The 12,167-nt window shown below is 53.3% G+C and overlaps 1 protein-coding gene across 2 annotated transcripts in view; it reads left to right on the forward strand.

Moving 5' to 3' along the window:
- Window positions 1-4,054: 4,054 nt before the first annotated feature.
- The window catches only part of PRRX1 (paired related homeobox 1), a 37,596-nt gene continuing 29,483 nt past the window's right edge, over window positions 4,055-12,167 (forward strand). The window contains exon 1 of one of the 2 annotated variants that reach the window (XM_027658518.1): window positions 4,055-4,522. In XM_027658518.1, the coding sequence (XP_027514319.1) occupies window positions 4,282-4,522 (241 nt within the window). In that variant the 5' untranslated portion in view covers window positions 4,055-4,281. The remainder of the gene's footprint in view (window positions 4,523-12,167) is intronic. The other variant, XM_027658519.1, reaches the window with a different exon arrangement.

Below are 12,167 nucleotides of genomic sequence, written 5' to 3' on the forward strand. Positions count from 1 at the left end.
GCAGCTGAAAGAATGTAATGTATGCTGGGAAAGGAATGTGACGTGGTGGTCAGTGCAGGAGAGCTGAATGTAGGAGCAGAGCAGGTGAAGGCTTGGCTTACTCAGTGCTTGGTGCCTTCCTGCATCCCAGTAATGCCAACCACATCCAGTGTGAGCTGCCCTGAGGATGTTACTGCTGCTCATCTGCCCCAAGTGTTTCTTGTTGGCTACAAGACCCCTGGGAAGGTTGTCAGGTCCTGTCTGTTGTACCTGAAAACTGCCACCAAGACTGTGGTACTATAAAGTTCCTGTTCAGACAGATGTGAAGGTGAGTGGAATGTTTCTGAGGGCTTATGATGTACTTGGGCAGCCCATATATTGGAGGTGGGAACCACAGGAGCTGCCAGTGCTGGGTTTCTTGGGAAATTTCAAGAATCAAAAAAAAAATACCCAAGTTAGGGACTTTCTCACTGACACTGCAGGCTGAGCTTGTAATTTTCCAAGAGAAAAGAAAGCAAAAGCAATATGTACTGGTCATCTGCAGAGATACAGATCTTTGGTTTTCCCCTTCTCTGAGGGTCAGACATGGTCAGAGCACAGGGGATGGGTTGTGAGGCAGGGCTCCAGCTGGTGAGTCTCACTGATATCCTTCAAAACATTAACCACTTCTGGGAGCCCAAGGGTCACACTGGGGTCTGACTGCTGTCTGTGGTGTGAGGCTTGACCTTTCAGCTGTGGGTGCTTTACCTGGCAGATTTCTGGCTGTCTCAGGACCTTTGGGCTTTCTCCTATTCTCCCCTGGCAGAAGAGGTTCAGAGGTTCCTGCCTTGCTGGGAGTGTGAGCAGGAGGCAACCATTTGCTGGACAGCTGGGAAGGGGAGGAATGAGGCTGTAAGCAGCTACCAGGCAGGTGCACGTTGGAGAGGAAAGGTGGGATGGGAGGATGGTGGGGAAGGGGAGCTGCCTGTTCAGCTTGACACCAGACCACTGGTGAGGTGGGAAATGTCCAACCAACTACTTGAGGGCCTGTGGGATGTTGAAATGGTGTGTGCCTTTGCTGTCATGGGCCATCTGTTGCATGGGAGCCCTTCCCAGCCTCAGGGTCATGAGAACTGGGGTATCCCATGACTTCTGCTTTGGGTTTGATCCTGGGGACAAGTTGCCTTTGCACGAGTTTCCCCACCTGAAAAACAGAAGTGTGTTGAGATCCTTGGGTTGCAGCAGACCATGGTGTGGCTCATTCATGCTTTGTGACTGTTCATTCTGCAGGAACTCCTGGAGGCCCCGGAGTGAGCACATGGGCTGGCTGCTGTACAGGGAGGAACTGCTGCATCTCAGATGGGTGACAAGTGTCCCATCCTTATCTGCCATTGCCGATGGAGGGGGAGACACTGAACATTAGAAGGCAATACCCTTGAGCATTCAAGTAAGGTGATAATATCTGCCTGTACTCTAACCTGAAGTTTTCTACAACTTTGAAATAAGCTCAGGGAAATTGCTAACAAAGGGATCTTCCATGCTTGTCCTGTTAAGATGGTCCTACTTCTGTTTTAGTGGCAGACTGAGATGTGTAGCTCTGTAGGGCCCTGGGACCCCTTGACCTCATCCCCTCTGTCTCCTCATCTTTCTGTTTATATTTTGCTTATGAACTTTGTGAACCACTTAAGTCACATGAGAAAAAAGTGATGGACCAATTATGCACCTCCCTATACCTGTCAGAGCCCAGGAGGTTCCTGCCACACTCATTTCCACATTGCAGGTGTGCCTTGGCATTGGGCCTGTCTGGTCACAACAAGTTGAAAGATGAGCAGCCCTGCAGTGTTCTGTGTGGTCTTGGAGGCCTCCCACTGTTCCCAGTCTTCATTCTTCTGAGACAGACAGAGCTGGAAGAGTTTCCCTTGGGTTCAACTTGTCCCTCCCACCCAGTCACAGAAATCCAATAGTGTTGCAGGAGGCACCTGGGGAAGGAGGTGTTTAGGTTACTCTCAGGATGTGATTCTGGCATCCCATGTTGGTGTTCAGCCTGTGGGTGCTGTACGTGTGGGCAGCACCCAGGACTCACTTCAGGGTAAAGCCACAGCAGCTGGTCTTGGAGCTGAGCCCCTTTATTGCCCTGCAGGTGAGACTCTCCCTCTGTAGCAGATGCACACACATTGATGTGGTCACCCTCAGCACCAACATGCCTCCACCCACCATCTTTCCAGGCTGTCTGCTGGTACTGGGCTGCATTCCCAAAGCCAAGGCTGGAAGGGAGGGTTGTCTGAAGGATGCCCTTAGACATGAGGAGTTCTTATCAGGGATGTCAGTGAGGATAGTGGTGAAGGTGGCACAGAGACCTCTTGCTCTGGTTTCTGTGGCTCCTGCTGTCACCTCCACGGCAGAGGTTGTCTGGGGTAAGAGCAGACCCTGCTGCCTGTGGAAAGGGATGTCTGTGGCTGGGGCTCTGCAGCGCCCACTCAAAACAGCCAGGTCAGTTGTAACATCCATTTGAAGCAGATCAGGGGAAAAGAGGGTAAAAGCCAGCTGACAGAGAAGGTGGCAGCCAAGTATCTGGGAGACAGAAAAGGGCATCGCATGCTCTGGGCAGCCCACAGGGGTGTGTAGAGGTAACCACCCACCCTGCCTTGCCTAAAGCTGGAGTCCCTGAGAGCCAGGGTAGAAGATGCCAGCACACCAAAGCTCGCCAGATACAGCTTCACACACCCATGTGAAGGCACAGCTCCTTCCCCATCCAACATGTGGACACATATTACAGGACTTCATGCACAAATGCTCCCTCAGATGCAGAAAAAGGGAGCACACCAGTATGCAATAAGGCACACATACAGCAAGGCACTCACTGCTGTTTACATAGATGCACACACAGCATTTTGGGTCTATTTAGAACCACACAGTTCTGTGCACTCACACAACCTTGCCCCAATGCTTTTTCTGGCCTTTCCACACGGTGCCCACCAGCTTTGTTCACCCCCCAAACTGGGGACAGCAGAGCCCTGCAGCCCTGCCACGCTCATTTGGGTCTTTGAGACTGCAAAGGGTAAACTGGGACCGGGGGGGGGGGGGCTGAAAGCAAACTAATGATGAAAATGTCTCCTCCATGCCTGTGCCTTAATTAAATGCATGGAGAGGCTCAGGGAAGCACATCTGTTTTCAATCTGGAGCCCTTTGATGGCATCAAATGTTCTTTCCCCAGATCAGGGGGGATGGAAATTCTGGGCTGGCTGTGGCAGCTCGGAGCCCAGGCTCCAGCCACCGGGAAGCAGCGGCCTTTCCTGGCCGGCGGGACCCTGCCCCTCTGTGCCGCCAGCCCTGCTGCCCTGGGGCCCTTCTGCGGCGAGGTCCGGGGGTACCTCCCAGCACCTCTACCTGTGCGTGGCCACGGGGGCCAGCCGGGCGAGGGCAGGCTGCTGGGACCTCTTTGCTTGCTGGCCTCCGAGTGAATCCTCTTTTTCTTTTTGCTGTTTCTCTTTCTGCCTTTTTTTTTCTTTTTACCCTTCTGTTCTCTTCATTTTGTTCTCCTTTTGGTCTGTTTCTCTTAGCTCTCTGTTGCACTTTTTCTTCCTCTTTTACTATTTTTCGTCTTCCTTTCCTCTCCTCTCTCCTGTTCACACTTTCTCTTCCAGTTACCCTTGGTCACCTTTTCATCTGCATTTCTCATTTTCGCTATTTCCCTCCTCCCGGCTCCTCTCCCCAGTCCCGGGAGTCTCCCCAGGGGCGCGTCCACCCTCCCCTCCAGGTGCAGCTCCGGCTGCCGAGGGGGAGAACCCTCACACCCCCCTGCGCGCCCCCCTCGCCCCTACCCGGGGGGCTCCCCCAGCCGCCCCCCACGAGGAGCTGCCGAGCGCGGCGGGGCCCGCGCTGCCACCCCCGTCCCGGTGCCACGTCCCGGCGGGGCCCCGCGGGTGCCCGGAGCGGAGCCGCCCCCGCCGTTTGAAGTGCGGGGCGGAGGGGAGGGGAGGGCAGCGCAGGGGCGGAGGGAGCGGAGCCGCCGGCAGCGGGGGCGGAGGGACGGGGCGCACCCGCCCCAGCGGCCCCACAGCCACCCTGCGCCTCCCGGCCGGCGGCAGCTCCCCGCGCCGCCGCCCCGGCGCCCCGAGCCGGCCGCCGCCTCTCCCCTCCGGCATGTTTTAAGCCCGGCCCTGCCCGCTCCCCTTCGGGCTTCCCTACCCGCCGCCGTCGGGTCCCGTCCCGTTCCCCCCGCTCCGGTCCGTGCGCATCCCCCTCGAAGGGCCGGCGGCTGGGGGGGCGCGGGGGCGGTGGGCGCCCGCGGGGGGCGAGGGCAGAGAAGCCCCGCTCGGCACGATGGCGTCCAGCTATGCCCACGCCATGGAGAGGCAGGCCCTGCTGCCCGCCCGCCTCGACGGCCCCGCCGGCCTGGACAATTTACAAGCCAAGAAGAACTTCTCCGTGAGTCACCTGCTGGACCTGGAGGAGGCGGGCGACATGGTGGCCGCCCAGGCGGAGGAGGGCGGCGGAGAGCCCGGCCGGAGCTTGTTGGAGTCCCCCGGGCTGACCAGCGGCAGCGACACCCCGCAGCAGGACAGTAAGTGCGGGGTCATCCCCCCCTTCCATCTCTCGCCGGGGCGAGGGGCCGGGGAAGCCGCGGTGGCCGGTCCCGGCCCCGAGGGGGCTCCCGCGGGGAAGTGACCGGAGGAGCCGCCGGCCGGTGCCTGGACCGGTTCCTCCCGCTCCCCGAGTCGCTTTCCCAGGCGTGCAGGGAGCCCTTGGCGGGGCCGGCACTGGTCGGCTGCAAAACCGCTTGTTTTCCCCCAGCCGCGTCCCGGGAAAGGGGCGATCTGCCCTTTGCCGCCGCGCCGCGCTCGTCGGGTCCTATGCCGTGGCTCCCGCACCCTCGGGAGCCGGAGGAGAACATCACAGGGAGCCGAGGCCGGCAGGATCGGGCCCGCGGGCGCAGCCCCCTCGCCCGTTCCTTGCCGGGGTGGTCTGAGAACGGGGCTTGGCTGGACGGGACGAGGCACGGTGGGCAGCTGAGCCACGCTCCATCCATCCAGCCGTATATCCCATCCATCGGCCCGGCCCGTCGGAGCGGTGACCGGCGTCGTGGTTTGCGGGACACCGAGAGGCTGCGTGGAGATTTGGATGGAGTCCGGACGATTGTCCGACGCCCTGCCCGGAGCATCGCGGCTCGCAAACAGCCCGAGGGTGCGTGCGGGGCTCCGGAGTGGAGCCGCCAATTCCTTCCCCGCCAAGCCCCGGTTCTCCCTAATCCAGGCCCGGCGGGCAGGGCAGGACAGAGTGGCCGACCTGCCTCTGAACTGCCCGGCCCGGGTCCGAGCTGCGGGGCAGCGGGATGGGCGCCGGCTTGCGCGGCATTTTCCAAGCGCAGCGCTGTCAGAAAGGGTGAGGGGGTTGTGCAGGGCCAGTAACTCCCCCTTACCCTCCCTCTTCTTTCTCTTAAAAAAACCTTGCATCCCCGGGCGCGGGGACTGGCCGCGTTTTCGTTGCGGGTGCGGGCCGGCTGCGGCCGCTCCGCCGGGACTCCCGTGGGCTGCGCAGGGGCCGCGGCTGCGGACACGGTCTCGCTTCCGAGGAATCCCCCGTCCCGCGCCCGGGGCTGCCCCGCGGCTCCCGGAGAAAAGTGGGGAAAAGATTCCTACAAAACGAAACGAAAATCGAACGAAAATGCCAATTGCAATTTTCGTTCGCTTTTCGTTTTCATAATTTTATTTTATTTTTTCGCTGTGAGCCGCCTCCGACTCTATTTTCCCCGCGGATCCGCCGTGGTTTTCCCGGTATCCTGAAGGAAACCAAGCAGGGGAGGCGGAGAGCTTTCCAAAAAGGAGCCGCTCCTTGCAGCAGCGCCCGTGGGATCCCCGAGCTCGTCCCGGACGGAGCCGTTCCCGGCGGGAGCATCCTCCCGGAGAGGGAGAGCCGTCGGGAAGGGAGCGAGCGGTGCGCGGCCGCCGGAGCGGCTCCTGTCTCCCTGAGAGCCGGACCGACCGCCGCTGGGGCATGGCTTTAAAAAATTTCCCTTCCAAAAACCCGAAAAAATGTAATTCCTGGCTCTAAAGGTCTATATATCAGTGGGGAAGGCAGTGATTGCGGCTCATCCCGGTTCAGCTCCCTGAACCGCAGGACAGTCCCCAAGATGTTAACCAACAAATTACATAGACAACTTGTTCTTTTTCTTCCATTTCCCCATCCAGTTTTGTTTATCATATTTTATTTGGATTTATTCCTGATTTACTCCGAATTAGTCCTGGTATTACCCCTTGCCTACTGCTGAGCTTTATGGAGCCAGCTCGGTCAGTATGGAAAAGAGGGGCTGTGTTTCTCCAATACCGACCTTACTCTTAAAGCATGTAAAGAACCAAAAAAAAAAAAAAACCAGCCCAAGGGCTTGTTTTCTAGCTAGCATTGCCAAGTCGGGACCAAACTGCAGCTTCAAATAATTTAGAAGTTCTCTGAGTGCTGTAAAAGTTTTAAACGCCGTTGCGGTGAACTAGAAACTTTTGAAAGTATTCTAAAGTAAGCAACTAAATAAAAAAAAAAAAACGGAGAGTGATAAATTCTACCAGGTTTGTTGGGCAGAGCTGTCATCTCGGCTTTCTGGCTCTCTCACTGATGTGTTTAGCACATCCCGAAGGTCTCCGTGCCTCAGTTTCCCCACCGATTGCATCTGCTCTGTGAAGTATTTTGCAATCCATGTAGGAAAAGGACTGTGCCAGAGCTAGGAAGTGCAACAGGGATATGAACTTTTCTCGGTGAAAAATGAGAGCTGGTTCAGTGGAAAAGCTAACACAGGGCTCGGTTATTCTCCATGTTTCTAAGGGAGAGAAGGTAAAAGCCGTTTGGAGAAATTGTGGAATGTCTCAAGAATATTAAAAATGTTCTTTCAGCCTGGGGGAAAATCAGCTGGTCTTGCCACTGATTTCTGTCCCAAACTGAAGTGAAAAGCCAAATTATTGACGCTGTTTTTGTAATCAAAAATTAAGGGAAGAAGTTTGAGGCAGAAATGACAGAAGGTTTTGTTTGGGCATTTGAGATCGAAGGAAATATTTTGCTGCTATTTTGTTTGAAAGACGCTCAGGAGAAAACATTTCTCTTATTAAAAAGAGAAAAACAGCGTTCGTGTGAGAACCTCTGCTTGTGATATTTGCAGGGAGAACTGTCAACGGAGCTGAGTTTTCAGTGGTGCTGTGAAGCTGTCACTCTTACTGACTTCAGTTCGACTTGCAGCTCTGTAAACCTTACCCTAAAAGCTGATACAATTCACGGCAAAAATCCCCGCCTCTGCTGCTTAGCTGGGAGGACTTTGCAATCCGAGTTCCAGTTTGTCACAAAACCACCTGTTAAGATACAACCAGCTCTTCGTTTGGTAGCAGGGCTTTCGCTAACTCCGGCTAAAACTGGGATGAAAATGCAGGTCCCAGCTCAGCTGAGGGGATTCCCAGAGCTTCCCAGCAAAGGTGATCAACTCTTGTTGCTCCTATGCCACCTTTGAGGGTGGCAGAAACCTGTCAGTGGCCTGTGGGTTCCCAGAGCTTGTGTCTCTGAGCAGGGTTAATTCACCAGTTGCTCTTTTTTTAAAAAGATGGCATTTTTGATCTCTGCTTTTTTTTTTTTTCGGTTGGTTGGTTTGGGTCTTGCTGGTGATGGCTCGTAAAATGATGTGGAGAAAGAGTGACCATCAAAAGAGAAATTGTTATTTTCTGGAGTGAATAAGCCCTACTTCGGTCCAGCACGTGCTTGAGTTCTGCATGTTGGAGTTATTACTGTCCTTTAATTTCTCTTCAGTATAAAAGTGATGGCAGTCTGGGGGCTGGCAGATCACATCAGGCTGGGTCACAACTAAAGCTGGGGCACAGGCTACCTGAGTCCCCCCATGACTCCTTCTGTCTCAGCAGGCATCGTGACCCCTCAGCACTGCTGCTCCTTCCCAAGGAAGCAGAATCCCTGCCGGACAGCCGGGAGGAGGTGAGTTTCTCTGCTCAGGCTGGGTCAAGCAGAGCATCTCTGTGGCTTCAGCCCCCCTCTTCTCTGGCGGCAGGTTGAGAGCACGAGGAAGGGCCTTTTCAGCCGGCGCGTTGTTTGGTGATGGGGCAGATGTTGCAGAGATCAGAACTAGACATTATTTCAAGCAAGGACGTGACTAAGTCAGGGAAGGCTGAGGATGGCTCCTCATGGCAGCGGTGCCTGGAGGCAGCGACCAGCTCGGGGAGCCACAAGGCACAGAGACTGGAAGAAGGGATGAGCTGGGGCAGAGAACTCTCCATTGATGCCTGGGTTTATACCCTCTGACTCCGCTGGTACTGGCCATCTGAAACAGGATCTGGAGCTGAAGGACCTTTGCTCCCACATGGCTATTCTTTACGTGGCTATTCTTTTTGCTTTAATTGCCTCTTTTTAATCAGAACCAAGTGAGGTTGCTGCAGGAGTAAAAGAGTGTGTGTAAATATAGAATTGTTTCTCTCTTTTTTTTTTTTTTTTTTTTTTTGCTGATCCTGAGGTCGTCTGTGCTCCTGTGCCTCCCCATCCTTCACCAAAAAATACACCTTCGTAAAAAGAGGTAGAAAAGCTCTGCCGTCGCTTTGAAATGTGAAAGCAAAGTTGTTCCTTAGATTGCTGAGTTCCGAGGATGAACGTGAGAGGAAGCGCCCGGGACAACTGCAGGGTTTTCTTCGCTTTATCTCGAAGTACTAAGTGGCTCTTTTGTTAGTAAATCACAGCCCTTATTCCCAGAAGATGCTGAGGAGGGAAAAATGTGGGGTACATGAATTCGGACTATAGGAGCTATTTTCCTTCTCCCTTGTCTTGCAAGGTTGATGGGCAGAGTCCGCAGGCAGCAAGTTGCTGCTGGTGCCCACAGGTTGCACCCGGGTGAGCCGGGGAAACCGGCGGGTGCCTCGATCCCCACGGACAGTGGGGAGCATCCTCGCGGGATGCTGCCATGAAAGGGAAAAGTGAGGATCAGATCAATGCTAAGGTGCTTGTTTATGTTATCTGCGTGAAAAACACAACAGCTTTTTCTTGCCAGAGTAGTCTTTGCGCGTGCCAGTTGTACTGCCCATATCCTGGGGGCTTTGTGGAGTGTTCGCTTGAGTAAAGGTTGAGTAACAGGAATTAACGCCAAGCAGTCGTTAGAAGTTTGATTAACTTCTTTCCTTTCATGTTCTTTGGGCGTCTCTCTCTAATTTCGGTCTCAGGATGGCTGGTGCACGGTTATTTCATTGAGTATCAGAGCGTCAGGTATTTTTCTTACATCCCTGAATCCCATAGTTTGAGGTGGGGAAACGTTTTGTGTTTTTCACGTAAGTTTCTGCGGCTTCTGGATGAAGACAGGAGATGGAAATGTGACTGCCACGTACCTGGATTCTTAAAAAGAAGAAAAAGAAGACACTAAAAAGTGAACAAAAATGGTCAGTGTACTGTTATTAACAAAGAAAAAGAGCCCTGTGAATTTGGAGGGAGCTGACTTGGTTTATGAGTGCTGGCCATGCTACTTTCCTTTGGTCGGGTGAAGAGAGACTTTTATTTGTTTGGGAATTTCGCTTTTTTTGATCATAATCAGTTTTGCTTCCTGGTTCTCATGGTCTCATAATTTGCTGATGGTATTTGTGTTTTCAATCCATCCACACAGAGCTTCCAACTTTTTAATTTGAAAAAGATCTTGCTGAGGGTTCTTACTTTCCCTCTTTCCCCCCTTAACGTAATGAAAACATTTCCATGAAAATTAGATTTTGAAATCTCTCATAAAACTTATAAAGGTTTGGTCTAAACTGCTAGAACGCTTTTAATGAACATCAGCTTTCTGTCATCTGCACCGAGTTTCCAGTGCTAGCCGGTCTATTTTCCATCTTTTTGATGATGTATAAAGCAGTGATTGCATGGGAAAATATTATCTCAAGGTTAATTTGTGCAGGCCTTACTCACACGAGTCATTGCGTGCAACTCAATGGGCCGTTTATGTGTGTGCCAATTGATGAGTATTAGCGTTTAAAGACTTGACCAGCAACCTTTGAGTCATGCAAAGAACTTAGTTTTTTTCGGCTGGTGGAATATTTTTGCGCAGGCATGAAACGGTTTTGCTGTCAGCAGTCAGGGGCATGATCCTTTTGCCCCTCAGCAGAGGTGCAACAAGCACCAAAATATGTGGTGTGAGGCAGCCTGGGAGGAAAGAGCAAGAGCACGAACAGAGTATAAAGCAGGAGGGACTGGGAGAGTTCAGTGTTTGACAAGACAGGCACAGAATTACAGGATCGTAATTCCTTCAAGGATAGATTTTATTTTTTTCCCCCTGGTAACTGGGTTCACTCCCATGGTTTTTGACATCACCAGAATGACTTGATGGGATTATAGGTGTTTATTCCTGGTTGCAAGTTGTTTATGATATATTTAATCGTTTTTGAAACCCATATTAAGTAGCCCTGAGGGAGCTGTGTTCCTGCTGGGCCTCTGTTGCATAATGAAGTACATCACGAATATTTACCAAGTGTCACAGTATTCCAGACTTGGGCCTCTGTTTCTGGGGAAGATGAATCACTGCACTGCTGGTTCCCCACCCTACTCGCCTTTCCTAAAGGAGGCTTGGATTTTGGGGTGGATTATGGAGATTTGAAGTGAGACTCATTGCAGTCCATCTGGATGAGCTGTTGTCCAAGGCTCTGATGTGACTTTCTGTTTGAACTGTCCTTGCAGCTTTATGCACAGGGCACAGAAAGGTTTCAACTTGTGCTTGGATGGCAGAGCAGGTTTTTGGTCTGGTTACCCCAAGAAAACCCTGTTGTATGGTCACCACACATGGGAAATATCTTCAGAACCCACTGACTGCTCTGGTGGGAGAGCAGACAGCTCGGTGGCAGTGAAATCCCAGCGAGTTTTGTGGCAGTTTGGTGGGATGTGGAGAAGGATGGTAGCAGTGCCTCCTCCTGAGGGGGAGATGCAGGATAAATTCAACTTCTTACTGGCCACTGGAGAGTCTCCACAGAGGCTGTGTTGTACACTCTGTCAGTGGCAGCTCACACACGTGTAGACACAGGTGCCACCAGCCCTGTGGCGCTGGCACAGAGGGATTTGTCCTTTGTCATCCGATGTTGTGACTGCAGCAGTCCTACAGCCAGGGGGGCAAGGGTCCCCCAGGGCAATCCTGCAGTTCTTGCTCCTACATTGCTGGCCCTGCTCACCTCTGTCATTCCTGCACTGACCTGTGAATGTGTGGTATGTACCTGACTTGTTCTTTCCTTTCCTACACTCTTTCTGCTGGACCCAGCTGGTCTCCACTGTGTAGCCCTGGAAGATGCTGTGAGGTGGGAATGGGAGCTCAGCAGAGCTGTGCTGTGTGTCTGCTGGGACTGTGGAGGCATAACTGAACTTAAAGAGAAGTTTCTTTCAAATGAGAACATCTGGAGGACGCTGGTTGGGAGGGGAAGGGAGCAGTGGTGCCAAAGCTGAGGGCCACCTCCTGCAGTGGAAAGCCTGGCATCTGCAAAGATGAGTCTGCGAAGGCCAAGAGGGAAGAGAGGCCTGATGAGCAAGCCAGAGAGCAGCTATTTCAGCTTACATTGCTTTCTGGGCTCCTCTCTCACCTCCAGAGGCAGAGAAAAGGCTATACCAGTGTTTAAAGCACTATACCAGACAGTCTGGATTTCATACGTGCCCATATGAAATGAACATTTGCCTTGGGGTGGCAGCCCAGGACATCCTGGTGCCTTGTGTTCCTGGAAGGGAAGGTTAGAAGAGAGGTAAAGGGAGCCAGCTGTGCTCCTAACAAACAATTCACTACATCCTATTGCTGCAACCAGTTCATATTCCACCCGAATTTTCCCCCATTCTGGCTAGAGAAATTTTCCTACAGGAGAAACTCAGCCAGTCAGCAAGACCGCTGGGCAGGGCAAACATCCAAAGAGACGCTCAGGATCTGGCTGGGACCCTCTCCACTTCTTGATGATCTGCTCAGGCAGCAAAACTGCCTTTGCACTGAGAGCTGGGAACTCGTCAGGAGCCTGGGGACACTGCTTCCTGCTTGGAAGCCACCGGTGGATGAACTTCTCCTGTGGCCTCCTTGACCAAAGTCAAGTCAGAGTTATCTGTGGTCCTGCACGACTGGGGCAAGATGCAATTGCCAGCAGCAGCTGCTGAGTGGGCAGACGTGGAAAAGGACGATGGCATCCAGCTCTGAAGGGGTTGGCAGTTGCAGAGACACTGGGATCAAAGCAGGGTGCCTGGTG

This window comes from Corapipo altera, unplaced genomic scaffold (genome assembly GCF_003945725.1).
Source record: "Corapipo altera isolate COAL_440 unplaced genomic scaffold, ASM394572v1 79, whole genome shotgun sequence".
Classification (NCBI taxonomy): domain Eukaryota; kingdom Metazoa; phylum Chordata; class Aves; order Passeriformes; family Pipridae; genus Corapipo; species Corapipo altera.